This window comes from Amblyomma mixtum, chromosome 2 (genome assembly GCF_055824585.1).
Source record: "Amblyomma mixtum isolate Tamu chromosome 2, ASM5582458v1, whole genome shotgun sequence".
Taxonomy (NCBI): Eukaryota; Metazoa; Arthropoda; class Arachnida; order Ixodida; family Ixodidae; genus Amblyomma; species Amblyomma mixtum.
In genome coordinates this window covers 219,686,069-219,713,516 of record NC_143013.1, presented here as the reverse complement: position 1 = coordinate 219,713,516, position 27,448 = coordinate 219,686,069, and the positions used below count along the sequence as shown (strand labels likewise).

General features: G+C 47.9%; 1 protein-coding gene across 3 annotated transcripts in view; it reads right to left on the bottom strand.

The window, feature by feature from the left end:
* The window catches only part of LOC149362622 (uncharacterized), a 53,243-nt gene extending 32,406 nt beyond the window's left edge, over positions 1-20,837 (bottom strand). For 2 of the 3 annotated variants that reach the window (XM_089569773.1, XM_089569775.1), the window contains exons 1-3: positions 20,773-20,837; positions 9,792-9,884; positions 7,527-7,758 (exon numbers count right to left, since the gene is read on the bottom strand). In XM_089569773.1, the coding sequence (XP_089425899.1) occupies positions 7,527-7,758; positions 9,792-9,819 (260 nt within the window). In that variant the 5' untranslated portion in view covers positions 9,820-9,884; positions 20,773-20,837. Of the gene's footprint in view, positions 1-7,526; positions 7,759-9,791; positions 9,885-12,690; positions 12,735-20,772 lie in introns of those variants that run through there. The other variant, XM_089569774.1, reaches the window with a different exon arrangement.
* Between the last annotated feature and the right edge of the window lie 6,611 nt (positions 20,838-27,448).

Below are 27,448 nucleotides of genomic sequence, written 5' to 3'. Positions count from 1 at the left end.
TGTGTGTGTGTGTGTGTGTGTGTGTGTGTGTGTGTGTGTGTGTGTGTGTGTGTGTGTGTGTGTGTGTGCGCGCGCGCGTGCGTGCGTGCGTGCGTGCGTGCGTGCGTGCGTGCGTGCGTGCGTGCGTGCGTGCGTGCGTGCGTGCGTGCGTGCGTGCGTGTGTGGGGGGGTGATGTAATAATTTCAATTAAGATCCATTTCATCCTGATTCTTCTCGCACTTAATTTTTTCCCATTCCCTCTCCATCGCTGAAATAAATCAGAGAGACGGGAGTATTAGCAGAAATAGAATAGAGAAAGAAGATTTTATCATAGCGCCATTATATTCTTTAAACGCCCTCCATCCACTGCTTAAGGCCAAACTGAGATCACAGGACGACGCGAATTGCTCCTAGAAGACAGCGCGGAAAAAGGCCCCCTCATTCTGTCTGCTCTCAACATGTACGCACGATCAGAAATCTATATTTGCATTTGAAGTGGCACAAGGTTAATAAAATTCATGCGCGCTATTGAACCCAAAAGGGCGGAGATTTATCAGTTGAAACTCTGCGATCGACCGGGACAGGCGAACTATTACAGCTTGCTTTACTGACATTTACTGAGTCTTGTTTCCGTGTAGTGCTTGAAGAAAAAAAAATGCGCACCTAGTTTTATCAGTAACTCCTTCTACAAGAGACTTCACCGTCGATGGGGCCGGTTCCGCGTGATGACGGAGCAGCTGCGCAAGGTCTCTTCTGCTGGCGCTCCGCCAAAGGCCAAAGGCTGAGGCTTCACAGATACCTCGGGCTTCTCAGTTTTGCTAGTGAAGTAGCGCTTTCGCACTAAAATAGGCTGCCTATCCCGGTAGCAGTCCTTTGCGTACGCCACCATGTTGGATGAATGGGGTGCCCCCTAGGATACGGAAATCACCAATACCCTCGGTGGTACCCGGAACGCTTGACCTCGTTTAGGCTAGGTATGGACAACTTCAAACTGGCAGAAACCGAGCAAAGCTTTTCTCTCGGAAAAAAAAAACACTTATTTAATACATTGGAACTGTAGGTACAAGACTGCGAAGCTGTCACTTTTTCGGAGAACAGAGTAAGATTAAACAAGACGAAAGAAATTTTGCGAGTAGCGGCGCCTCTTGAGAATTTAGATGACCGCGTCTGGTGAAATGAATTCGCCGACCAGTGGTTACGGCGCTCGGCAGCTCACCCGAAAGACGCGGGTTCGATTCCGGCCGCGGCGGTTGAATTTCGATGAAGGCGAAATTCTAGAGGCCCGTCTACTGTGCGATGTCAGTGCACGTTGAAGTACCCTAGGTGGTCGAAATTCACTACGGCCCTTCACTACGGCGTCCCTCATAGTATGACTTGTTTTGGGACATTCAACCCCAATAAGCCAAAGCAAACCAAACAATGGACCGATCGCTTTCACGTCCAACGCTGTTTAGACGAGAAGTGCCGCCGAAACAGGACAGTAGCACGCCCATGTCTTTTTAGACGCGCGAATGCGAAGCGCTGCCCGCTTCGCGGTTACGGCGCTCGGCAGCTCACCCGAAAGACGCGGGTTCGATGCCGGCCGCGGCGGTCGAATTTCGATGAAGGCGAAATTCTAGAGGCCCGTCTACTGTGCGATGTCAGTGCACGTTGAAGTACCCTAGGTGGTCGAAATTCACTACGGCCCTTCACTACGGCGTCCCTCATAGTATGACTTGTTTTGGGACATTCAACCCCAATAAGCCAAAGCAAACCAAACAATGGACCGATCGCTTTCACGTCCAACGCTGTTTAGACGAGAAGTGCCGCCGAAACAGGACAGTAGCACGCCCATGTCTTTTTAGACGCGCGAATGCGAAGCGCTGCCCGCTTCGCGGTTACGGCGCTCGGCAGCTCACCCGAAAGACGCGGGTTCGATGCCGGCCGCGGCGGTCGAATTTCGATGAAGGCGAAATTCTAGAGGCCCGTCTACTGTGCGATGTCAGTGCACGTTGAAGTACCCTAGGTGGTCGAAATTCACTACGGCCCTTCACTACGGCGTCCCTCATAGTATGACTTGTTTTGGGACATTCAACCCCAATAAGACAAAGCAAACCAAACAATGGGCCGATCGCTTTCACGTCCAACGCTGTTTAGACGAGAAGTGCCGCCGAAGCAGGACAGTAGCACGCCCATGTCTTTTTAGACGCGCGAATGTCACCCATAGTCAGCCAGCGTGAATTCGCTGTGAAAAGCCACTCCGGAAGCGCAAGACAAGCACAAGCTCTCAGGATCGTTTGCACTCTTTCCGTACGATCGAACCATAGAGTTACTATATTGACTCCGGAGGGACGTTGCGCATTCAGCCCATGCATTTAAACAGCCGTCGTATGAGCGCTGCCGTGATACAACTGTTCGTGGTTGTCATCTACCGATAAAACGAAGTTTGGACCATGCAACATAGCCAGCTGTAAAATAACGGCTTGCTGCGAAGCAGCAAACATGCGACCAAGCACTGAAGGGTCGAGTTTGGAACATTTCAGGTAGCGCCTACTGAGGGCGTGTATCCACTGTAACGTCGTCGGCTGATATACTATTTGCGTCCTGCAAGGATATGAAGGGAAATGTTCCAGCAATATCCGCACCGTATGCTCTGCACACAACGCTTGACGTGCACCGGTCGGGTACACAAATATGAACAGTCGTCAAAGCGTTTCAGAGTATAGATGCTAGACGTACGAGACAACGCCGTTATCTGGAAAAGATCACGGTGGCTAACCGGGCAATAGATCCGGCTTTCTCTTTAACTTAATTGCGTGCACTAACTGCAAAGTCTCGATGGTACAGATAACCGAAATACTGTGGAAAGCCTTACCCATAATTTCTATTGCATTAGCAAACAAAAAAAAAGGGGGTTAATTTTTACAAGCAAAGGAGAAGAATCCGCAATGTAACCACTCATATAAATATAGGCGCAGCACTCCTGTGTGCCACGTGATGATGGAGATGTTACGGACAACGTCTGTAAACAACGGAGTTTTCCCCCGTGCAAAAGTTGTAGGCACAGTACTAGGCTCGCCCGCTGCTGCGATGCTGGGTCCGAGAACGGAAGGAATGAACTGACGCCTTGGCCGCCGTGGTGGCTCAGCGGTTATGGTGCTCGGCTGCTGACCCGAAAGACGCGGGTTCGATCCCGGCCGCGGCGGTTGAATTTCTTTGGAGGCGAAATACCAGAGGCCCGTGTGCTGTGCGATGTCAGTGCACGTTAAAGAACCCCAGGTGGTCGAAATTTCCGCAGCCCTTCACTACGGCGTCTCTCATAGCCTTAGTCGCTTTGGGACGTTAAACCCCATAAACCAACCAACCAACTGACGCCTTGAATCAGATCAATACAGTGTCAACTGGTTTGGACTCAGCCACTTAGCAATTCCACGTTAAAAACCTGCAGATAAAACCATTGCTCAATATAACATGCAGTGCCATGTCTCTTTCTTCGGAACGCCAGTCGAGGCGATCCTGTTAAGCGGCTGATATCATGTTCCTCAGATATGTACTTCGGTTAGCTTTGCACTTAAGAAAGGGAAGGAGCCACCTATCGCGATATTTTAACAATGAAGATGCAGAATTGCGCGCGTTCGTGCTCATGAACGGCTGATAGCCCTTGAGAAATTCTGCACTTGTACGAGAAAATCCGAACCCAATTAATAAGGGTCTCTGCTCAAACGTCGCATTTAACTCAGTTATAAATTCCGTTCTAATTTATTTGGTCATATGAGTAGGTTTCTCTGTTTTTTTCAACCCCCTAGCAGTTACAGGTGCTCATTTCCAGCGCGGTGTTCTGAACCGCCAAAAAACTTGGGCGGCGTCGTAACACGCCTTACAGCAGCGCAAATATGGCCAGCGATCGGCGCGGTGTGAGCATTGTCTATGGCGGACGGAAAGGTGCCCACTCGTAGGCATAAATACACAGCTACCCCAAATGGAAACCTTTGTGCTTGGAGCTGGAGCGAGAGCAAAAACCAGGGTGGGAGGGGGTGGGGGGAGGGGGAAATAAAACACAAATATCGGTCGCTGCAGAAGAGAGAAAATGAGACGGGGGAAAAATAGAACTAAACCGATGCCATTTTCAAGTAGGATAACGTGAGCTTGTTTCATGTCCATACGTTTGAGCTTACTTCATGCATTGTGCAATAGATGATGTATTTGCAATTATCCTTTCTTTGAAAGGCTATTTTATTCACTGTTTACATGTACACATATCTGCAGACACTGAGCATGCCCACATGCCGTCACTTCTGTTTGAGATGAATTTCTTATAAAACCAAAACATTCTCATAGTCCTTTTCAATTCGACTTCAAGGAAGACGACCCCACACGAAAATTCTTCGTGCCGCAGCGCAAAAAAAGATCTTATTGTTGTGCACTTTCGTTACGAAGTGCAGTTGGTCATCGTTCTGCCATGTCGTTCTGCCAACCCGCTCTTGCAACGTCTGCATTTTGCTTTCAACAGGAGCCGCGGGGTGGCGCCACTCACTCACAAAGAGCTTGCCATCTTGCTGTCTTCTCCGCAATGCATTTGCACAATGCAGAGCAGCTTGTATGCGCTCGGGCAGCGAATCAATTGTTCTTAACTCGTCCTCGCCTGAAAACCTCCGCGAATCTAAGTACAGCTGCATTTTCGAGCTTCAGCAGCGCTGTTTCCACCTGCAGTAAAATCCAATGCCGGGTGTGAAATGCTGGCTGTTCTGGGGGGCGCAACACTGCTTTCAGTTGATGCTAGGCCCTCACGATCGACACGCCAGCGCACGTGCGATGGTTTTGTCCATTACGCGGACGCAGAACAAGGCTAAGGCGGCTCGCTTCAGTTCTCTGACGCAGCGAACGTCCTCATATGGAGAAAGGGGATTCTCTGTTCTTCCTCTCGCAATTCCACTCCTGTGCGCGCGAGATCATCATCATCAGTAGCCGAGTTGTTCACTGTATGCAAGACAAAGTTCTCCCATGGCGATCTGCCATTACAGTTGTCTTGTGGTCGCCCCTGCGCTTGTCAGTTTTTGAACCCACCTCTTACCAGATTTCGTTTCCCTTTCCTTAACACTTTTTCTTACGGAATCTGATTCTTGTTTAGTTATTTCCTTTCTCTACTTTTTGCCTACGTCTGTGAATATACTCATATATAATTCTTTATTTTCTTCTTTATTAAGTTACGCGTCTCTTGTATGGTCAACAACAGCAGCTGGAAATATTAGTAAACTTTCCGTCTTACAAAAAAGAGCTTTACGTCTAGCTTGTAAAGTCCCATATCGCTCTCACAGTACAGATTTATTCAAGAAGCACCACATAATTCAGGTTTCATTGATATATGACTACAAGCTATGTCGTATGTATAGACTCGGTTTACTAAAAAACAATGATGCCATAACAAGCTTAGCACGGCTAGCGGAAAACTTCCTTGCTCATAATGTTCGCCATCCCGAAGTGTGGTATGTCGCCGAATGCAGAACAAACTATGGAAATCAAATGCTGAAATTTCTACTGCCCACACTTCTAAATCGCGTATTAAAAGAACCTAACAGTGGCATATCTTGTATATCACCAAAAGAACTGCGTGAAATGTTTGTATAATGATGCCATACAGTGAATATTTTTCTTTTTTTCCCTTGGCACTTCCCTGCTTGAGCGTTTTTGCTTAACTCAAGTACGTGTTTTTGTCCAAGTGTATTGTATTTCCTTAGCCCCACGCTTCTATGCTGCCCCGTGTGCTAGGGGATCAGGGCTCGTCAAGCTGTCTCTCAAAGCTTTACCTGCCCTCCTCGTAACATTCTTTGTTGCGAAATAAAATTTTATTTGATTTGATTCATTTCATTTCATTACTGAGAAATCGGTCGTTTGTCTTGACATTACCGCCGCAGCGCCGGCACGTCATATCGGCTGACTACACTTCCTCTTCCTCGCAATGCAAGCTTTCACATCAGCAACTCGACATTCCTAGCTACATTGTTTTTTCTCAGAATGTAACTATACTATCGTATTCATTTCAGAGCACGCAGCGCTACCCATGGTTACTTTTCAAGCTTTTGCAATATATAGACTCCAAGTATCGGCTTATAGCAGAGTACTAGCAAAGTTGCCTTCGCATATTTCACGGCGGTATCGTTAACTGCTTGTTCAGTAGCTGGACACCTGTACAAAATGCACTTCAATCCATTTTTATCCTCCGAAATTCTTTTTTCATTCCCTTGGACTTCCCGTGACAAGATGGCCGAAGTGACAGTATCCCCAAACGTCTTACGGTAATTTTCTCTGCAATAACCTTTGCTGCTTTACAAACTGCTCAACATCACGAGATTTTTTCTTACCCTAGACGCCATTTCTCGACTTCAGTTTAATTTTTTGTTTAACAAGCCAGCCATCCTACTTAGGCTTCTGCGGTCCGCCGTAGTTGATTCTGTTACCTCTCTGTCACTCAGCACGACGATTTCACCTTTACATTATTAAAGTGAAAGCCTTTAATGCCTCATCGTTGTCGACAGAAGGCTATCAGCACAAGGTTGTCAGCAGAGGTGTCATGCTTTTTCAAGTCACACCAGAAAAAAATATTTGTGCACGATGGGATTCGAACCACCATCCTCCCGTTCCGCAGCCGAGCGTGCTAATGGCTACGCTACTTCCTGCCAACGCATATGTAGTTCGAGTGTTTACAGAAAGGCGTCGAATCAGACGGATGTTTCCCAAACGCCCTCCAGTGTCTCCAGCATTTAAGATTCACAAACAATTGTGTATTTAGTTAACATCTTAACCACACATCAGTGACACAAGCAGCAACACCGCGCTGAAGGCTTTCGCCTCATCGCACTTTAGATCGACAAAGTGCCCTCCTGAATTTTTTTACGTTATTTGGAGGTTGAGGAGGCATTGTGCATTGACTCTTACCCACAGTTATTTAACGCTCTGAATATTTCGTACTGACCTTCAGTGAATAACAAAGAAAATATAGCGTCTCTTCACCTGTCACTTTTTTTTTGTACTAATGTGTCCTGACTACAGTGATAAACGGCTATGCTCTGAAGTCCTTGCTGGTGTTTTCCAACATATTTATGTACTGTTCATTAACGTCGAGGTTACGAGATATCTGCACGAGAGCTGATTTTCGCCATGAAAGACGTGTTTTAATCTCCTTAGGAAACACAGCACAAAAGAGAGAATGTTATTGAGCATGTACCGGCAAGGTATATTTCACCGCTTCATGGCACTGGAGTGGGGGTAATTAGCGCAAGGCGACGAAAACTCGTAGAACTTTACTCCTGACCCGAATGTGATGCACCCAAGAACAGACTTCGGAAAAAACGTGTTTTCTGAACTGTGTTTTTTTTTTAATAACTGATATTCAGTTTTGCAATGAATATGTTAGAAATTGTCCTGGTATATACCTATGCCAAAAAAAAAAGAAAGTAAAACCATGGTTCTTTAACTTGACAAATAGCAAGCTGACGAGAGATGCATAGAGGAGGCCCTGCCCCGTATACAACCAAATGTTCGGAGGCTATCTGGCAGCGGGCTGACGCACCCATAGAAGTCGTCGCAGGGGTGGACAGTAGGGCTCAGCGATAGCGCCACCTCGTGTGCGTAGTCGAAGCACCGTGGGTCCCGACAGGGAGGCCACAGCTTGAGCACGTAGGGGCGCAGGAACAGTGCCACCACTGCACTCGCCGTCAGCGTCACCAGGGACAACAGCATGACGTCCGAGCTGGACACCAGAGGGGGCGAAGGAGCCTCCACGTTCACCACCAGTTGCCGCTCTGGGTAACAGGAACAGCGCGCAAATAAGAGACATCATTATAAAAGGAAAACCTATTAAAAAACTTAAGAACAAAGCCCCGTAGTAAGTTTACTTTTGCAGCCATTTACCGCCACATCCTACCTGTGTGCTAAGACCGCGGCGGCCGCATTTCGATGGAGGCGAAACGCAAAAGGCGTAGACCTCCACTACGGCACCTCTTTCTTCATTTCTTCTTTCACTTCCTCCTTTATCCCTTCCATTACGGCACAATTCGGGAGTCCACCGAGATAAGTTAGAGGCGAAACGTAAAAGGCGGAAACCTCCAATACCTCTTTCTTCCTTTCTTCTTTCACTTCCTCCTTTATCCCTTTCCTTACGGCGTGGTTCGGGTGTCCACCGAGATAGGTTATACAGTTACTGCGCACTGTCATTTCCTTTCCTTAAAAACCAATTCTCGTTTTCATTACGTTGGTTGGTTGGTTTATGGGATTTAACGTCCCAAAGCGACTCAGGCTATGAGGGACGCCGTAGTGAAAAGCTCCGGAAATTTCGACCACCTGGGGTTCTATAACGTGCACTGACAACGCATAGTACGCGGGCCCCTAGAATTTTGCCTCCTTCGAAATTCAACCGCCGCGGCCGGGGTCTAACCTGCGTCTTTTGAGTCGGCAGCCGAGCGCTAAGAACCCCAGGTGGTCGAAATTTCCGGTGCACTTCAATATGGTGTTCGTTATAGCCTGAGTCGCTTTGGGACGTTAAACCCGTAAGCTATAAAAAAAAAAAAAAGAACGATAAATTGTGAGAGCATACGTCCGGGGAGTGAAACTTGTGTACAACGTGCGCAGTGCTTCAGAAGTGTCCTTTTTCTCTTTCCAGAATGCGAAAAGAAGTCGAGGGTTGTCACTACCGTGTTTCCCCTTCCTATCCGTTACGTCGCTGTTAGCGTCCAACTAGATTCGGAGTGGGCCACAACCTAACCTAACATTTGAGGTGTCCGCTCATAATGACATTTCCCGCGATCCTTTTTTCCTGCCGATAAAGGGTGGAGTGTTCCGAACTGAACATTTTCCAGTGACTCTAACGCTCGTTGCTGTCAAACGTCGCACCCTAACCCAAGTCCTACCGATGGCAGCCCCTGACATAGAGCAGTGGCTCGTCTTGACCGCTGCAGTGCACCATTGCGGCAGGAATAATAATCAGACTCCCAGGGATCTATGAATGGAGAGAATGACCGATTCAGCATATATCTGAACACCAGAACCTAAGTGAAACCGAACTGCTAGCGCACCTAATTCGCATTTGGCCTAGCTACTCAAATCGACCATCATTTATTTATTTATTTATTTATTTATTTATTTATTTATTTATTTATTTATTTATTTATTTATTTATTTATTTATTCCGTCCTCCACCCACCTGACTCTCTCACGCCCAATGCTACGCTTGCCTTTTCCGGAAGCAATGTCGATACTAGAAGCTTTTCGCATAACGGAGGCGTATTAGCGGAGAGGCACACCGGTTTACCGGACGCCTACTGCGCACGCGCAGAGGCCGTTGACGGCACCGATATGCTAAAAGCCTCTCTACTGTCGCCGCCTCTCGGCTCCTTCGGGTATGGTGGATTTTCAAATTAGACAGCGCGCTGTGATTGCCACAGCATCTCTTGGGCAGGAGAAAAAGTTCCCCGCTGGCTCAAGTCAGGGGCCAACAGATGAGGTCGGAGTGTCACGTGTCCTTGGCGGTCACGTGACACGTGCTAAGTCATCACTATCTCAACCAATCAGAGAATTTCTTGACATCCAACGGAAGGGTTTTGGTGTGACGACAGCTCTAAGGCAATCGCATTAATACAAAGTACCGCTAGCTCCTGCAAGCCAATGACGACCTATATTGAGAAAAACACTATCAGTGCCGTTTGCAACTTCACTAACGCGTTCGGCCTTCTATAGTCAAACGCTGGGGCCACTCAGGTGATACGGGTGGCACACTTAATTCGCAAGCAGAGTGTGAGCGTGTTGCATCTTTGCATTCCGCTTGCAGCAGGCAGCTCACCTGGAGTGGTGTCACGGGTTGACGCCATTGTGTAAACGACGACTACCTCCTGGGCGTTCCCTCGTTCCTTGCAGTGTTTGATGCTTGATTCTGCTGCACAGAAAAATTCACGGGTGCACCGTTCATTCCTTGCAATCCGTGCTTCAAAACTATCAGCTTGCAGGCATGCACGCGTGAATGCATACGCACATGGTTACTACACGTTGTGATGCAAGCGAAAGAGGCGATATAACGACAATGCTCTTCGTATTTAAAAATGTATTTGAAGCGCCATGCCCAAAAACAGAAACATGAGCATTCGGTCGATGCGCCAATAGGACGGAAATACGTAGCATTAGTTTTGATTCCTATTTGCATCAGGCGACACATCACACATATTTCTTTACATCCACCTTTATTTCATACTTGAACTCCTCTGTACTTCTTTACACTTTCATGTTTCTAATTGTTTTCATCTTCTACACCTAGATAGTTTACTCCCTTGCACAGTTGGTTTTCTATTCCAGTATACATCGACACTCGGTTGAGGATGTGGCATATCGTACAACATTACGATCATGGCTTCGTGACCTGTGAAGTAGCTGCTTATAAAGTTGGCAGACCTTATAGAAGACTCGTTATGAACGCCATGTCTATGCAAGTGTTTCTTTGGATGTACATGGACCCCTTCAGAGTGCACAGACGAAGCACAATTCTTTCATGCAAGATCTCTTCGAAGGCTCGCTTTGTCATGTCCTGGTTAAAGTCTCTTGCGAGCACTACAGAGTTTTTCCTAACCAGGAAGAGCAGTTAGGAAGAGCTTATTCGCCTGTCGCTTCGGCAAAGATGTGCAGTGCTACCGCAACCATGCATTTAGTCAACTGCCACAGCACACACTTCACCTTCAGTGGATCGAAGCGGATCGGGGCAAATTCAGGGCACCCTCAGGTCGGCACACCTCCGGGGACCTGCCAAGTTCTACGGACTTCCTTCATGTGCTCCGTACCTTCTAAACATGATTACGCCTAAATGGTAGTAAAAATAGAGTAAGCCTTTTTCTAAGCACGAACAGCCTATATGAGGATAAAATAGAGCAAGCTGTCCTCTAACGCATTATATTTTAAAGAAGAGCGTGGGCTTGGTGACAGCTTACTCCCTCTTTTTTTCTTTTTTACTCGTTTCTGTTTAGAGTGTATAACTGCTCTCGCCGTAAAAAAATATGCCACACTTAAGACGCTCTTAAAAACTGCGGCAAGTGGATGCATGAGGCAGGAGACCCCGTGCCGTCTGTCTTCGATACAAAATCCATGCGTTCATTTTCGCTGCTAAATTAGAGAATTATATCACAGAGTAATCGTACTGCGCGTAAAGTTACTGTTTACCTGCGTATTCAATGCACATGAGTCGCCAATTTACATAAAAATAGGATGGTGCATAAGTGCAGTAAGGTTCTAGCACACGGCATATAAATTTCCGTCGTACAGTGCAGTTGAAAGACTGAAGCACGCCCTTGTTGGCGGAGGTTGCAAGCAATAAATGAAAGGGCAACGCAACCATTGCAGTCCTAAAAAGTGCTATGCAAAATTAGTTTTCTTGTGCGAACGTTTAAAGGCGAAGTTAGTGCGCCGAAAAATCTAGCGCCACGTACCGCGGCAGCACAGTGTGACGAAAAAATAACATAACCATGCCCTCTTATGTACTGAGCCGATAAGCACCGCTTAAAAAAAAAAAGAATAATATAAGAAGGCGGCGGACCCCTCGGCGCATCGCCACTATATCAAAATGATGTTCACAGCTACAGCAAGTATTTACGCAAGATATTTCAACACGACTGTGCCGTACGAATGCAGCTGGTATATTTAGAACCTTATTTTCTTTTTTTCAGCACATTTCACTCGTATCGCTTGAGATTATCCTATTAGAAGCGGGAATATGTTCCCAAACCCTCTGATAATAAAAGCTATGAATTTACACTAGAACATCCACGACACAGGATGCGTACAGGTAACATGGCGGTTGAGCACACGCAGCCACACTTCATGAAATCTAAGGCTTGATGAAATCTCGTCTTGTCGGGTAGTAGATTAGTATGCGAAAATAAAGGAATAACGCCGACCTTTTAACAACTCCCTTTTCGTGGGCATTATTTCTTTCTTTTCGCAGCCACACTTCGAGCTTTGCACCACACCGCACAGATGGTTACACGCACAACCCCATGACTACGATGTCCACGGCATAGGCGAGCTACTCTCGCCAAGGCTGCAGCATGAACAGCGCCGCCTTGGCCACAAAAATGTGCCGCGAGGCCTGAGGTACAGTCATGAAATTTATGAGCGTGAACACGGGAGCGCGTGCCTGGTAGCCTCGAGCCCTACGATACGCGGCGGCTGCTTTTTGCAACGCGGTGGGAAGGGTTACGCCGCCTTGCCTGCTTTCGACAAGCGGAAGAACACACCTCCCTTTCCACTTTGCTTATGAAAGCGGCCGCCGCGTATCGCCACGAGTAGGGTTCCAGGCTACCAGGCACGCGCTCCCGTGTTCACGCTTATAAATTTTATGGCTGTACAAGCCGGACCACATTTACTGGGAACACTTGAGCGCGTGGTCCTGCGGCTGAGCTGCAGGGTAATCTCGCAGCGGACTGCCCCGTCACGTTATCTGCGCCGTGCCACACGAAGCGAGGCGGCCACGCCAGGAGCTAAACGGAGCGTGGAACCACGAGCTCAAATGCGAGGCCTAATTGAACGCGCCCGCAAAGCAAGACCTGCACGTTTCAGTCGTCACAACATCGTGCGGATGTTTGGAGCTCGCCACTCGTAGTTGTTTTTGTTGGTCTCGGTGCTTTTGACGCTTAGAAGCTCATTGAGAGATTAACTAGGAAACGGGGCGAAGGACGGAAAAAAGAACAAGCGAGGCTCACCAGTTCAGCAGAGCACAGCAATCTTCTTCCTCTTTCGCTTCAAGGTCACTCTCGCGCAGCCATCGGTTCTGGCCACGACTGATCCGGCGGGAAAAAAAAAAGAAAAACGCAATGCTTCCTGTGCAGGCGTAAATTAAAATCTCCAACCAAAATTGAAGCGCCCGCACTTTAGCAAAAAGGTTGAGTTGAGTTGAGATGCTGAAAGCTACTGGTGGGTTCAGACTTCGTACTGTGCGCCCACCCTGGCATCGTAGAGGATGTGGAGGTCCTCGGAGAAGGTCCGTTGTAGCGACCACAAAATGCTAAGGCCTTGCAATAGCTTAGATTTGGAAAGGGAAAGCAGGAAATTAATAAAGCGGAAGTCTATTAACGAGTTAGCATTAAGACCGAAAGTAGAGGAATTCAGGATTTTGCTGCAGAACAGATTTTCCGCTTTAACTGAAGATGACGACCGTAATGTTGAAACAATGAACAATCCTCTCACATATATCATAACGGAGTGTGCCGTACAAGTAGGCGGTAGGATGGTTTGACAGGGTACCGGGAAGCTATCTCAGGAGACTAAAGATCTGATTAAGAAACGGCAAAGCATGAGGACGTCTAACTCCATAGATAGAATAGAACTAGTAGACCTGTCGAAGTTAATAAATATGCGCAAGGTAGCCGACATAAGGAAGTTTAACATGGAGAAAATCGAACATGCTCTCAAGAACGGAGGTAGCCTAAAAGCAGTGAAGCGAAATCTAGGCATAGGTAAAAAACAGATGTATGCGCTAAGAGACAAAGAGGGCAATGTCATTAGCAATATGGATAAGATAGTTAAAGTAGCCGAAGAGCTCTACACAAATCTATACAGTAGCGAATGTAATCAGAACGTTAATGAGAGAGACAGTAGAGCATAGCAATGGGGCATCCCGCCAGTAACGAAAGAGGAAGTAAATAAAGCCTTAGGAGCAATGCAAAGGGGGAAAGAAGCTGGTGAGGATCAGTCAAGAGCAGATTCTTTGAAGGACGCAGGAGAGATTGCGCCAGAAAAACTAGCCACTCTGTATACGAAATGCCTTGTGACCTCGAGCGTACCAGGATCTTAAAAGAACGCTAACATTATCGTAATTCGTAAGAAAGGAGACATCAAGGACTCACAGACCGAGTAGCTTACTTTCAGTTGCCTACAAGGTATTTACTAAGTCGCTAATAGAGTCAGGACAACCCTAGACTTCAATCAACCAAATGATCAGACAGGTTTTCGTAAAGGATACTCGACAACAGACCATATCCAAGCTATCAGTCAGGTAATACAGAAATGCGCAGAATATAATGAGCCCCTATATATAGCCTTCATTGATTACGAGAAAACACTTGACTCAGTAGAAACCTCAGCTGTAATGCAGGCATTGCGGAATCAGGGTGTATACAGAGTGTTATGTGAAAATATTGGAAGATATTTATAACGATTGCACAGCTACCATAGTCCTCCATAAAGTCAGCAATAAAGTCAGCAGTCATTTATCGCCGCATCAACAATAGCAGTGATCAGGAATTATTACAGGATGACCTAAGCCGAATTCAGAAGTGGTGTTCCGACTGGCTAATGCAGCTCAACGTTTCTAAATGTAAGTCCATGCACATCTCACGTAAACGTTCGATTCTTCATTTTTCGTACTCCCTGAACTCCATAGCGCTGTCTCAAACTAATTCATACCGGTACCTCGGCATCGAGATAACAACCAACCTAACCTGGGCTAATCACATCACGAAACTATGTGCCAGTGCCTCCAGATCACTCGGATTCATCAGGCGATCACTTTCCATGTCCACCGCAGCCACCAGACAACTAGCATATGAAACGTACATCCGAACTAAGCTAGAATACGCCTCAACAATATGGAATCCTCACCAAGCCTACTTAATAGATTCACTCGAAGCCATCCAGAATCGGGCAGCACGCTTCATCACCTCACAGTATAAATCTCAGCTCAGCATCACAGCGTTGAAATCATCTCTCGGCATCAAGTCATTAGCCTTTCGCAGGAAAACTTCAATTCTTTGTCTTTTTCATAAACTGTACTTTAACTTTCCAGCACTTCGAGAAAACCTTCTACGAGCTCCGCTACGATCATCTCGTCGTTTATTTAACTCCTTAAGCATACAGCGTTTGCACGGCTCCACCAATTATTTCAATAAATCTTTCCTTCCCAGTGCGATAGAAAGCTGGAATAACCTCCCCGAACACATTGTCATTGAGACTAACCCTTCCAGATTCAGACAGCTCCTAATCGACCATCTCAGCGACAAATAATCTTTTCCTGCACCCTATGCCAGCTTCCAAGCCCTGCAAACTGACCAGCCTGTTCTACTTCCAAAGTTGTAATTTGTTCCTGTTTATATTTCTGCTACACTCTGTCATGACGTGATTATTTGAATTTACTTCTGTCTTTTTTTCGTCTTGTTCTGCTTTTTTTTCTATTCTATATTTTATATTTTCTATATTTTTCTGTATTACCATATTCCTTCTATATTTATATATTCATGTGTGACTGTTGAACACCCCTGTACCACCTCCCCCCCTTATGTAATGTCCCTAACGGGACCCTTAAGGGTTAATAAATGATGATGATGATGATGATGAAAAATTCAGGGGGCACTTTGACTGTCTAAAGTGCGTAGAGGCGAAAGCTTTTTCCGCACCATTTTGACTGCCTCGGTGGCACTGGTGACGTCAACATTGGATGACGTCACACATAATTACTGACATATTACTAAGTAATGATAAATTAGTAATTAATTGTTAATTACTAATTAATGAGTAAATACTAACTACCTGCTAATTAATGTAGCTTAAGCTTCCCCTTTAGGACTGGAACACGACACCGTGTTGTAGCGCTGCCAGGGAGTCCACGAAACGTCACCACCCGTTCGGCCCGATGCCTTGCCCTTTGAACGCAACGCTTTTTTGAGGAAAGGAAATGGCGCAGTAATTCTCTGTCATCTCGACGGAACCCAAACCGCACCGTACAGGAAGGGAGGAAGTGGGAATGAAAGAAGAAAGAGAAAGAAGGGCCCTAATGAAGAAAATGAAAATTGTATGTGAGGAAAGGAAATTGCAGTAACTGTCTCACATATCTCGCTGGACACCCGTCATCCGTTTGCAGAGGAAGGGAGGAAGTGAGAGAAGAAAGAGGGGCTGTAATGAAGAAAATGAAAACTGTATTCGAGGAAAGGAAATTGCGCAGTAACTGTCTCGCATATCTCGGTGGACGCCCGTCACCGTCGATGAGTCACCCCAGGGGCTGGATGTAACGCCATACGGACAGACGAGAGTATGAGCCTTTAAAGGCTTTCGCCTTAAAATTCCAATAAGGAAAGGCGTCAGGCAGGGAGACACGATCTCGCCAATGCTATTCGCCTGTTTACAGGAGGTATTCCGGAGCCTGAAATGGGAACAGTTGGGGATAACAGTGAATGGAGAATACCTGAGTAATTTGCGATTCGCTGATGACATTGCCTTGGTAACTCACTCAGGACATGAACTGCAAAGCACGATCAATGAGTTTGAGAGTTTACAATAAAAGGGGGAAAGGGAGGGGCGGTAAAAAATTAACATGCAGAGAACCAGTGTTCAACAGTCTAGCAAGGGAACAGCAGTTCGCCATTTGTAGCGAGGTGCTGGAAGTAGTAAGAGAATATGTCTACTTAGGGCAGGTAGTGACCGCTGATCCGGATCATGATCATGAGGGAAATAACTAGAAGAATAAGAATAGAGTGGAGAGCATATGGCAGGTTATCTCAGATCATGAATGGCAGTCTGCCAATGTCCCTGAAGAGAAAAGTCTACAACAGCTGTATCTTACCGGTACTCATTCTTACACCGTGCCTATGGGGCAGAAACGTGACAGCGAGCTATGGAAAGAAAAATGATAGGTGTAATGTTAAGAGATCGGAAGCGGGCAGAGTGTATGAGGGAACAAACGCGGGTTCATGATATTGCCACCTAGCATTGCCAGGTGGCGCATAGCTGCTGACGACGAAGAAGTAGGGCTCGTCAGTGCCGGCTGCCGCGGACGCAAAACAAACAGGAGTATCGATAACAGGTTCGGCAGAGCAATAGCGGTTCCTTGAAAAAGGTGTCGGTATTCATTACAAAAATTAGTGACCAGGACCGCAGACCGGCCACCACGAAGCGTCAGTAGACTGCGAGCGGCACAGATGCCTTGAGTAAGCAGGAGTGAACAGTTAGCCTCGGCGACTGCTTCTGCGTCATGCAAGTCGTTGCAGGTGACTTCAACCAAAACACTGCTCCGTGGCGGCAACGTGACACTGTCAGCAGAAACACGAAGGGCGGCACTGCGGTGGCAAGAGTCGGCGAGGTGGGTGGCTTGACTGGTCGAAAAGGTGATGATTCGTTGCCGGAGGTCGATAACAGCACCATACTCCCGCAGAAAGTCAATGCCGATAATGAGATCGCGGGAGCAATTGCACAGAACTACACAACTGATGACGAATGTAGATCCGTGAATCTGAACGCGAGCCGTGCAAATGCCCTTTGGAGTAACGAGATGACCACCGGCTGTACGAAGATGCACCACAGAACATGGAGTAAGCACTTTTTTCAGAAGAGTCGCAAATTTATCACTCATAATTGAATAGTCGGCCCCGGTGTCCACTAATGCACTGACTCTGTGACCGTCGAGAAGAACAGGTATGTCCAAAGAAACGGGGCTGTCTAGGTCGGATGACGGTGCCATCTGTTCACGGTCGGAACGTAGCGGCGGCGACGGGAGGTCTTCAGCGCAGCGACTCCCAGCGACCTCGCCCCCGAAGGTCGCTGGTCTTAGTTTTCCCGGCGAGGGCTGGGCGAGCGACCCTGTGCTGCTCGCGAGGGGCTGTGGGGGTTCGGGGAAGAGCGCCTCTGAGACGATGAGCGCGGCTGATGCGGCGTGCGGGCTGAAATTTGCTGTTCCGTTAGGAAGTCTTCAACGGCAGGGGGCCGATGGCCAAACCGGGGTCTGGGCGAATCGGCTCGAAAGCCCTGCAGACCGAGGCGCCGTTAAGAGCAGTTACGGTAGGGATGTCCTGGTTCTCCGCAGTGAAAGCAGAGTGGCCGGTTATCAGGTGTGCGCCAGACATCGGCCTTCCGCAAGGGCGCTCGGCGATCGTCGAAATACTGCACTGGTGGAACTGAGGGCCGCGGCTCAGGAGGCGTTACCGGAAATGGTGGCGGCGAAACCGCAGCCGGGCGCCTCGCAATTTCAGCTTAGGTGGGGCGGTGGCAGTCTCCCGGTAGAGGAGGTGTTTCGACAGCAGGAGCCCTGAACGCCTGTTGCACCTCCTCGCGAACAAGAGCAGAAATCGAACCTAGCGCTGGCTGCGAAGGGCTGCAAAATTTCAGGACCTCTTCACGCACGATGGTGCGAATCAGTTCACGCAGATCGTCAGGGTGGCTCCCGGAGGTAGCAAACGATGCGGTGACAGCAGCAGCATGCACGGGCCGGTCGTAGGTCGCAGAACGTTGTTGCAGCACCTTTTCCATCGTTGTGGCCTCTGTAAGGAATGCAGCAACGGTCGATGGTGGGCTGCGCACGAGGCCTGCGAAAAGCTGCTCTGCCGCTATTTTGGCCCTTACAGAGTGATCCGGCGTGTGAGTGACGTAAACTATGAAGTGGTTCCGGACGGTGTTGCGCAACCCCGACGCCGACAGCCCAGCTCTGACATTGTGCACGTTGTACGGCTTAAACCGTACTATACTCGGTGACGCAGACGTGTTGATGTCTTGGAACGCTTCAGTTGCGGAACTTTGCTCGTGTTTTGTTTATTTTTTTATTTTTTTTTTTTACAAGTACGTTACAATATCCTAGTCGAAATCAAGAGGAAGAAATGGGCTTGGGCAGGGCATGTAATCCGTAGGCAAGATAACCGCTGGTCCTTAATTGTAACAGAGTGGATTCCAAGAGAAGGCAAACGTAGCAGGGGGCGGCAGAAAGTTAGGTGGGCGGATGAGATTAAGAAGTCTGCGGGGATAGGGTGGCAGCAACTGGCGAAGGACAGGGTCAATTAGAGAGACATGGGAGAGGCCTTTTCCCTGCAGTGGGAGTAGTCAGGTTGGTTGGTTTATGGGGTTTAACGTCCCAAAGCGACTAAGGCTATGAGAGACGCCGTAGTGGAGTGCTCCGGAAATTTCGACCACCTGGCGTTCTTTAACGTGCACTGACATCGCACAGTACACGGGCCTCGAATTTCTCCTCCAAAGAAATTCAACCGCCGCGGCCGGGATCGAACCCGCGTCTTTCGGGACAGCAGCCGAGCACCATAGCCACTGCTGCTGATGATGATGATTACGACTTATGGGGTTAGCCTTGCGGATTCTGCCCGAAATTGCTCAAGCGTTTTAGCAAAAAGGAGTCAATGCATCTATTTTCAATTTCTGCAGTTTTTCAGGTAACATGACTAGCGCTCCCCCTTTCTTCACAAGGACATCGATAAGGACATACGGACACTGATGAGGACGCTGGTGAGGACAGGGTTAATTGGGGCTGCTGAATTCCAACTTGTGACGTCAGGAGCGAAAGGGACTGCCTGATCACCGACTGATAGTGATCGAATGGCGGTGTGCAGGTTGGCTTGAGGGATTCGTGCGAAAAAAACTGCCTCGGCGTCATCGCAGTCTGACTGAGAAAACAGTCGATGATGGCCGATATGTGCATTTGATTTTTTCGTCCCTTCCGGTTTATAAAGCTCCGTCTTCGGTGCTCGGCTGCTGACCCGAAAGACGTGGCCCAGCCATGGGGTCGCATTTCTACGGAGGCGAAATGCTAGAGTCCCGTGCCCAGGTGGTCGAATTTTCCGGAGCCCTTCACTACGGCGTCCCCCATAGCCTGAGTCGCATTGGGACGTTAAACCCCAATAAACCATAAACCACGTCATCGGGCAGTTTTTTGCAAAGACGGCCAGTGGTGACGTCACTTGTATTTCTTTTTTTTTTCCTTTTGTAGCTTACAAAAACTCCGTTTTGAGTGAATATGGTATTTTTGTCATTAGACCGCGATAACGAATAGATACATGCCTGCCTGGATTTGTTCTCAAGGCTTCCGCCTTAATCTCTTCCTTCATCTCTTTATCCTTTCCCTCACAGCGGTGTTGAAGTGCCTGCTGAAATCGGCAGTTAATGCGCCGTTCCTTTCCTCAAAATCAATTTTCATTTTCATTTCACAGGCATAGTTGCATTTCGACTCAATGCGTACGATGCAGCCGGGATTGGAACCGCGAACTTGTACCCGGAAGTTGAATCTCAGATCCGCCAGGCTACCGCGGCGGATAGTTATTCTTTGTTTTCGGCAAAAATATGTATTATTTACCGACTACCCCAACAGTTATCTTAAAACAGAAGGCGGTCTTTGTCCAAAGGCAGTTTCTGTCTTGGGCACGAGCATAAAAGAAACGAGCCTTCAAATGGCAGCGTATTTCTAAATCAGCACATCGTTTAAAACTCCTTTTTGAATGACGTCACGAACGGCAGCTGCTCACGTCCGCCTCTTTCAAGCGCACGCAAATGCGGCTATCCTTGACACGTGTGCGGTGGCAAAACAACCGCCCTCGGCCTACTTCGCCGCGTCATTGCTATATCTGGAACACTCGTGCTCCCAACACAATCCACAGAAAGCAGTATACTGCTTTTCGTACCCTGCTGAATTCTGTATAGTGCGCAGGTGCTGTGCTCTGCTTAATATGATGCATTACTAAAGTACTATACGACAGAGACGGTACCGTCTCGGGCTCGAAAAATAGGAAACGGACGCATGCGCTTGCGTCCGTCTGTGCACTTGGTAATTCTTTTACCTCTGTCTTGCTCTCGCTTTGTTCTTTGTCTAACGATGGACTAACGAAAACCTTACTCTTTTGACACAAGCGATTTTGTCTGTCGTATTTTCGTTCTTACAAGTACTGCGCGCATGCCTAATAAAAAATGCAAAGAGGAAAGAACAAATAAATACACTGAATTCGAGAAAGCAAGACTGTTCCCACTTCTGCAATATTTTCTGCTTTAGTTTTCTTTTTTTTTTTGCAAAGGTTGTTCGTCATGCTTACTTTTTATGAACGTTGGCTGCCGTGCCGTGGCGCGGGAAGCCGCTTTCAATGAAGAAGCTGCCCTGTGACTGCAAGGCTGTTCTGCTACAGACAGAGAGCAGAAAAAGGAAGAAAAAAATATAAAAAGGATAGTACTGACTCAAGAAGCAGCGATAAAAGAAAGAGTAGTAAATATTACAGCCCGAACATGCATGGCTCTTCTCACACTCAAAACAAGCGTGTGTTAAGGGACGCAGTACGTTATAGATTGACCCCACATGTGCTTACAGCGCCACTAAGCTATGCCGGTGAAGCTACGCTACGGGAGGGCTTCGGAAAAACAAAGAGAGAATTATGGGGCAAAAAAACTTTTTCTAGGGTTCTTTTTTTTCTCCGATAGGTGGAAAACAAGGGGAAAAACGGATATGGTCTAAAGGGCTCGTAAATAAGGTACTCAGTAATTATTCCAGTTAACACTAAACATTGATGTACTGCTGCGTCAAAAAATAATAATAAAACCTTTAAAGGTTATTCATTTAGCATTTTGTATAAATTCCAAAATGATTTGGGGTTCAGCCACATAAACAGGCAAAACCAGGACGAGACAAGAAAGATCACACAACAACATGAGAGCTGACTTCCAACGGTTTTGTTTTGCTGGGGCACGATTTACGCACCATCAGCTTCAAATGAAACCCGAACGAAGCACTTGAAACGCCCGCACATACATCGAAAAGTATTAACGGCTGGCGAGGAAATACAGGCGACCTATTAACACTTACAAAGGAGCGGTGTTTACGCCTTCGATGCGGATATCAACCGCTCTAGTATTCTGCCTCCCTAGAGTAATAACTTTCAGTTTTGCGGTTGACCTTTCAATTCTCTTGTTCGCGTTTTATTTGAAGCTGATAGGACACGCAACGTGCATTTGTGTGTACATAATTCCTGCCTCAGCAAAGAAACAATTGGAAGTCAGCGCTGGTGTTTCTGTGTGCCCTTTCTTGTCCCCTAATGTTTTAGCTCAATGGTTACGGCGCTCGGCTGCTGACCCAAAAGACGCGGGTTTGATCCTGGCCGCGGCGGTCGAATTTCGATGGAGGCGAAATTCTAGAGACCCGCGTACTGTGCGATGTCAGTGCACGTTAAAAAACCCCAGGTGGTCGAAATTTCCGGAGCCCTCCACGACGACGTCCCTCATAGCCTGAGTCGCTTTGGGACGTTAAACTCCATAAACCAAACCTAATGTTTTTGCGCTGTTTATGTGGTGTGAACACCCAGCTCTCACAACAAGCTTCGATTCTGGGGTTCAGCGGTCACATCATGCTTGTCTGTCGGTTGGTAAGGATGGCCTAAACAACCAACGATGCGTTGTTCTGAGCATGCGTCTACATGGGGAGAACATTTCAAAAGAAGAATTTTTAGTCAGCAGCTGTTTCCTCGCTACCTTATAAATATGCCTAAACAATTTGTTTCCTCAAGAAAAAAAAAGAGCTTGTAGTACTTTCTGGTCTTAGCAACATTACACCACTTACTATTTCTCATTTCTGAATAAAAAGTTGATAGCCGGAAAATGCCAAGCATGGTGATCATGAGAAAATAAAGTACGATTAAATTTGAGTACAGTCTTCCATTGCAACGCATGCAGATGTCACATGACCGTGATTTATACTTTTTAAAGATTTTTTTCTACCGTTTGTCACGACACCGTGTCTTACTAAGCAGTCGCCTGCGAATGCAATTCACGGAAGGGGCCTCTCTCTCCATCGGCGCAGATTTAACAGGCTGTCCGTTCATCACAGAGGAGCACTATGCCTCCTTTCCCTGCAATATCCAGCGCGTTGACCCAACTGAAGTTATGTGGTTGCACCGGTAGGTGGCAAAGCTTGTGAGCAGGCAGTAAACAAGGAAGTGAGCTGGTGTTAAGCCTGTTTCAAGTGAGTGCAAGTGAAAACACTCGCGATCTCTGCCGCCGCAGCGCAAAAAACTATTTCGAGTTGTCGCGGTGGCTCGAGCGGCCTGAGCGACGAGGTTCCAACAAACTGGAAATTTTCCGCTGCGCCGCGCCGCTCATTCGCTTGCATGTGAAAAAGCCTTTAGGGGCGCTGGCTCTTTCGCATCCGAGTTCACGTATCAGAGAGGACGGAAATTTATAACCGCCTCGACCTCTCAGAAAAGTTGTTGTTGTTGTTGTTGTGACTGAGAGAAGGATGAAAAGGAAATTGCACGGGCCTGCCTACTGGCTCCAGCCGAGCCACCACCGCTGCCACGTGCAGATAGAAGAGTGTTGAAAGATATGAGGAAAGAGAAAAAGGAAAGAAAAGACGCGCGTCGCAGCAACAACTGCGTCCGCCGGAGCGGACGCTGCTGAAAAAACAGATAAGCGGCCGAAGCCGCGCTCGCCGAAGCGAGGCTCTGAGAAAAGAGCGGAGGCTGTCGAAATCTACGCAGCTTCTTCATAGTAATGATGATGATGATGATGACAACTTTATTTGGAACAAGGGAGTTTTGGACACGTCGGTCCTTGGGCCCCCGCACGGCCCCACTGCACTCAAACGTTCATATCCCGGAGGCTCATGACGCTGGCAGCCCGGCATGTGGCGATGGTTTGCTTGGCCGGGCCCTCAGAGCGCAGCAGGGTCTCCCAAGCCTCCCAAGTGGTAAGGTGCTCCAGGCCCCGCGGGGGAGGATCCGCCGGGCAGAAGAAAAGGATATGGTCGAGAGTGGCTTTGGGGTGGTGGCAGAGGGTACAGGAAGGGTTCGTGTGGACTGGGTGATATCGCGAGCGTATATAAGGGGAGGGCGTGGGGGAGGGCAAGGTGCGTGTTTGGAGCCGCCTCCAAAGTGTCTGATGATAATTGTCGAGGGAGGGATAGATCATTTTCTAGTATCTTTGATGTGCTAGGATATTTGTCTCTTGCACTCTTCCTGTATGCTATGTCAGTGTTGCAGCGAGCAGAAATAGGCCTGATATTGACTCAAAAGGTACAGTCCATACTCCTTGATGAGGTAGCGGTTCTGACTGCCTGGGTGCTCGCTCGTTCCACGCAGAGCAACGAACGTCGCGGTCATTCTCAATAGCTGCACCTGGAGGAATGCCTTTTCATATTTCGACATGATTGGAATGATGCGATCCTGAAATCTGATTACTATGTCTAAGAGGTTTGGATTCACACTGAGTCCGTCCAAAGGAACACCATTTAGCGAAAGTTGACCTGGTGAGCTAAAGAAGGCGTCGAAAACAACTCTCAGATTAACTGCTTGGCTGGTCGGTCTGACAAAGCTTCGAAGAGGCGTGTAGTAAACAAGTCCCATTGGGGACTCTTCCGTCAAGTCGAATTCCTCGGCGTGCCCGGCAACCACGTAATCTTGCGGGGCGTGGTCGTAAGACTGCATGACGCAATCGTTTCGCACTAGCTTGTTCGTTAACTACCGAAGCCTCTGAACAGCTGTGACCTTGCTATCCGCTAAATCTGAGGCATTCTCCTTCCAGAGCAGGGCGACCTGATATCGGCCGTTTTTGTAGGTGGCGTTCTTTGAATTCTTGAAGTATGTGTCCTCTTTTTCTTTGGCTTGTTGATCGACTATTCCAAAGTGCTCCAATTCCCAATATACCTCAGCTGCCTCGAGAGGTCGTCCTCGTTTTGCTCAATAGCCATCAACAACGCGCGCATGACTCCGGTAGTCGTCAAACATGTCGCCCTTGTCGTTCTTGGCACCCTACCTTGCACTGCCCATCCAAAGATGGTGTCCACGTCGACGAGCTTGTCAACTGACCCGCTTTATATTTCTGGTGCTTACGTCCCAGTGGTGGTCTGAGCCAATCAGGAGATACGCTCCGGTGTTCGGTTGATGGTCGTCAGGAACAAGGTCAGCCAGATTGGTAACGGAGGTGCCAGGTGGTGGCAGGAAGTCCCCGAATATCACTGGAACCTCGAGGGCTTCGACTCGAATTCTATGGTCGTTGTGCCGGCTTCGTATCCATGACGCCAGTCATGCTTTGATCCTTAAGTCGGTAGTCTCAAAAGTGTGAAGCTTCTCCCACTACTCAATTGAGGCGTGCGCTGGTGTAGGAGTACGCCGGGCGTCCCTTTAGCCTGTGCCGCCTGTAACGATGATTGCAAGGCAGTCTGGGAAGGTGCGGAATCGTTTCTCGAAGAAGGAGGCGCCAAATTCCCAGGTAACTGTAGTGTGCCGGGAAGAGCATTTCCAGCACTTCAGCCATTTCTCTGTTCTGATTTGGGCTGAACGATGATTCGTTTTTGCGCATTTGTAGCGCCTTCTTCCTTCGGACATTATTTCTTTCTTGATGTCTAGCGGAACAGAAGCCAAGCAATCTGCCATGAACTGATCTTCTGCACCGCAAAAGGCGCTCTGTGACTTGCTATCCTTTCAAGTGAAGGCTGCTCTCGATGGTGTCTGTCTTTTAAACTTGGCTCCCTTGGTTTATCCTGCATCCTTTGCGACTGTCGGCTGCTGCTCTATGCTCTTTTCCTGTTCTCCACTGCCGTCCTCAATAAATCGAGGAAATCTTGAAGGTCGTCTTGGGGAAAGGTTGCAATGGTAGCCTTCTTCGGGTAGTACTCAAGGCAAAGGTGATCTTTAGTAAACGACAGTCAGCAACAACAGGCCGTAAACGCTCACTGTCACGCCCAGCGCCTCTAGGCTTTGGACTCCCCATTGCATCTCATCACATCATGAAGGGTCCTGAGACCGGCCGTGGTACAGGAAAAAGGCTTAATGGCACACACCTATTGCGGGGGATTGGCGAGGGTGCATAGCGGATACAAGCGCACTCATGTACAAAGAGTGGAGTATTTGCATAATTTGGGACTTAAAAGTAGAATTTGTACAAAAAAATACGGAAAAAAGCAATCAATTCTCATTCTAGCATAGGAATCTCCCTGATGCAATTATATAGTCCTGAATATAATCGCGCACTGGTTTCAGGGCATATCCCTTGGCTCTTGCCCCGAATGGGAGGAGTATCGGAATAGATACAGGAAACCCGAGTCGAGTGAGGGGGATCTCCAAGTAAATTCTACGGAGAGCATGCAGCAAACCGCCGGCAGAAGAGGAAAAGGTGATTTATGGACTCAATTTCGCCACAAGACTCACAAAGGTTGGTCACTGATAACCCCGACCGACGTAAATAAAGATTTCGCCGCGGTATTCTGCAGCGCAAGAAGGCCATGCATCCGCACACTCCAAGGAAATGCCAGGTCGTGAAAATCCGCTGCAGCAAGGAGAGGAGGCTCATGGCTCAATGAGTGAAGACGCTGAAATCGCTGGAAGCGTGCTATAGTCAAGTATACAGTATTTGGGACGAACGGGGCAATAGGTCTACCAAGGGCGGACTTTTCTAAAAAATCGGCCCTCTCATTAGAAACAATGCCACGGTGCCCAGGGACCCAGTGAAAGCGTCCTTCTATAACATGTGGAGGAATAAAATAACGTAGTTAAACCGAGGAGACGTGCGAAAGCAGGTGTTCATTCTTCAACTGGAGGGGGCCATTAGGCTCCGCCTTAAGCGTATGACGCGATAGCGTTAATAGGTTAATTCCCAGATATGCAGAACTGGTCATTCTCTACCTTACTTTCACGGATCCCTGGGAGTCCTCATACCCCTTGCGACGCAGTGGTGTAGCGGTTGAGCGATGCGCCATTGCACTAGCATGTGTCTGTTGCTATCCCAGCCGTCGGTACGAATTGTGTGACCTATGTTGCTCTCCCCTGGCAACTTCTCGCGCAACTGGCGCGACGCTACTCCGAACTTGACCGAACTTAACCGAGCTTACCCGGATTAGCTCGGTTAGTAACTCGGGTTGGAGCGCAGCTGAAGCGGTTGCTAGGCAACGGCGACTCAAGGTCATTTGGTAGCCGCACCGCCACGAGCATACGCGACGAGCCGAGCTGGGCTCCAGTAGTGTTGCTTTCGCAACAAAACTGAAGGGAACGGCTCCTAGGAGTACCCCTCGAGTTTTCGAGCGCTGTCAAGACAGAAAGGCTGTCTGAAAGTATAATAACCAGAAAGATACTGCAGGGAATATGCATTAAGGCCAACTCAATAGCCAGGAACCCCGCGACAAAAATAGGGGTATAGTCAGGGGCCCGAAATGAGTAGCTCCAATCAAGAACCCTTGAATAAATGCCAATTGCTGGTTTTTCGTTTAGCTGGGAGGTGTCTGTAAAAACGGTAATATGGTCAGGAAATTTGTCTAGTTACTCCTTTGGCAGGCAGATTCTTGGCAGGCAGATTCTTAGCATTCCTTGGGAGGGTGTCGTCAAAAGAGACTACCATATCAACCCGCCTGTGGTTAACTTGTACTAAAGAATTTATTGGTATAGAAATTTTCGACAGCAGAGAATTAGTGAACACAACCTGAGGGAGCTTATACCTAGACCAAATAGTACCAAAGAAGAGAGTTGGGTTCATTGTAAATATGAGGTTAGCTAATCCAAGAACAGGTCCCAAAACTTTAAAAACATCCGCACAGTGAGAAGCTCAAGCAGTCAATTTAGATCACGTATCCGCGCCTTCAAGTAGTACATCACAGCATTAGCCACTGTTTTAGGCAGAACTAAGCAAAGGAGCAGAGCACATCGGTTCAAAACAAATAGGGTTTCAAGCTTGCACCTTGGGCACCCAGAAAAGAGAACGGAGCCGAGTTCAACTATTGGCCGTACATAGGTCTTATAA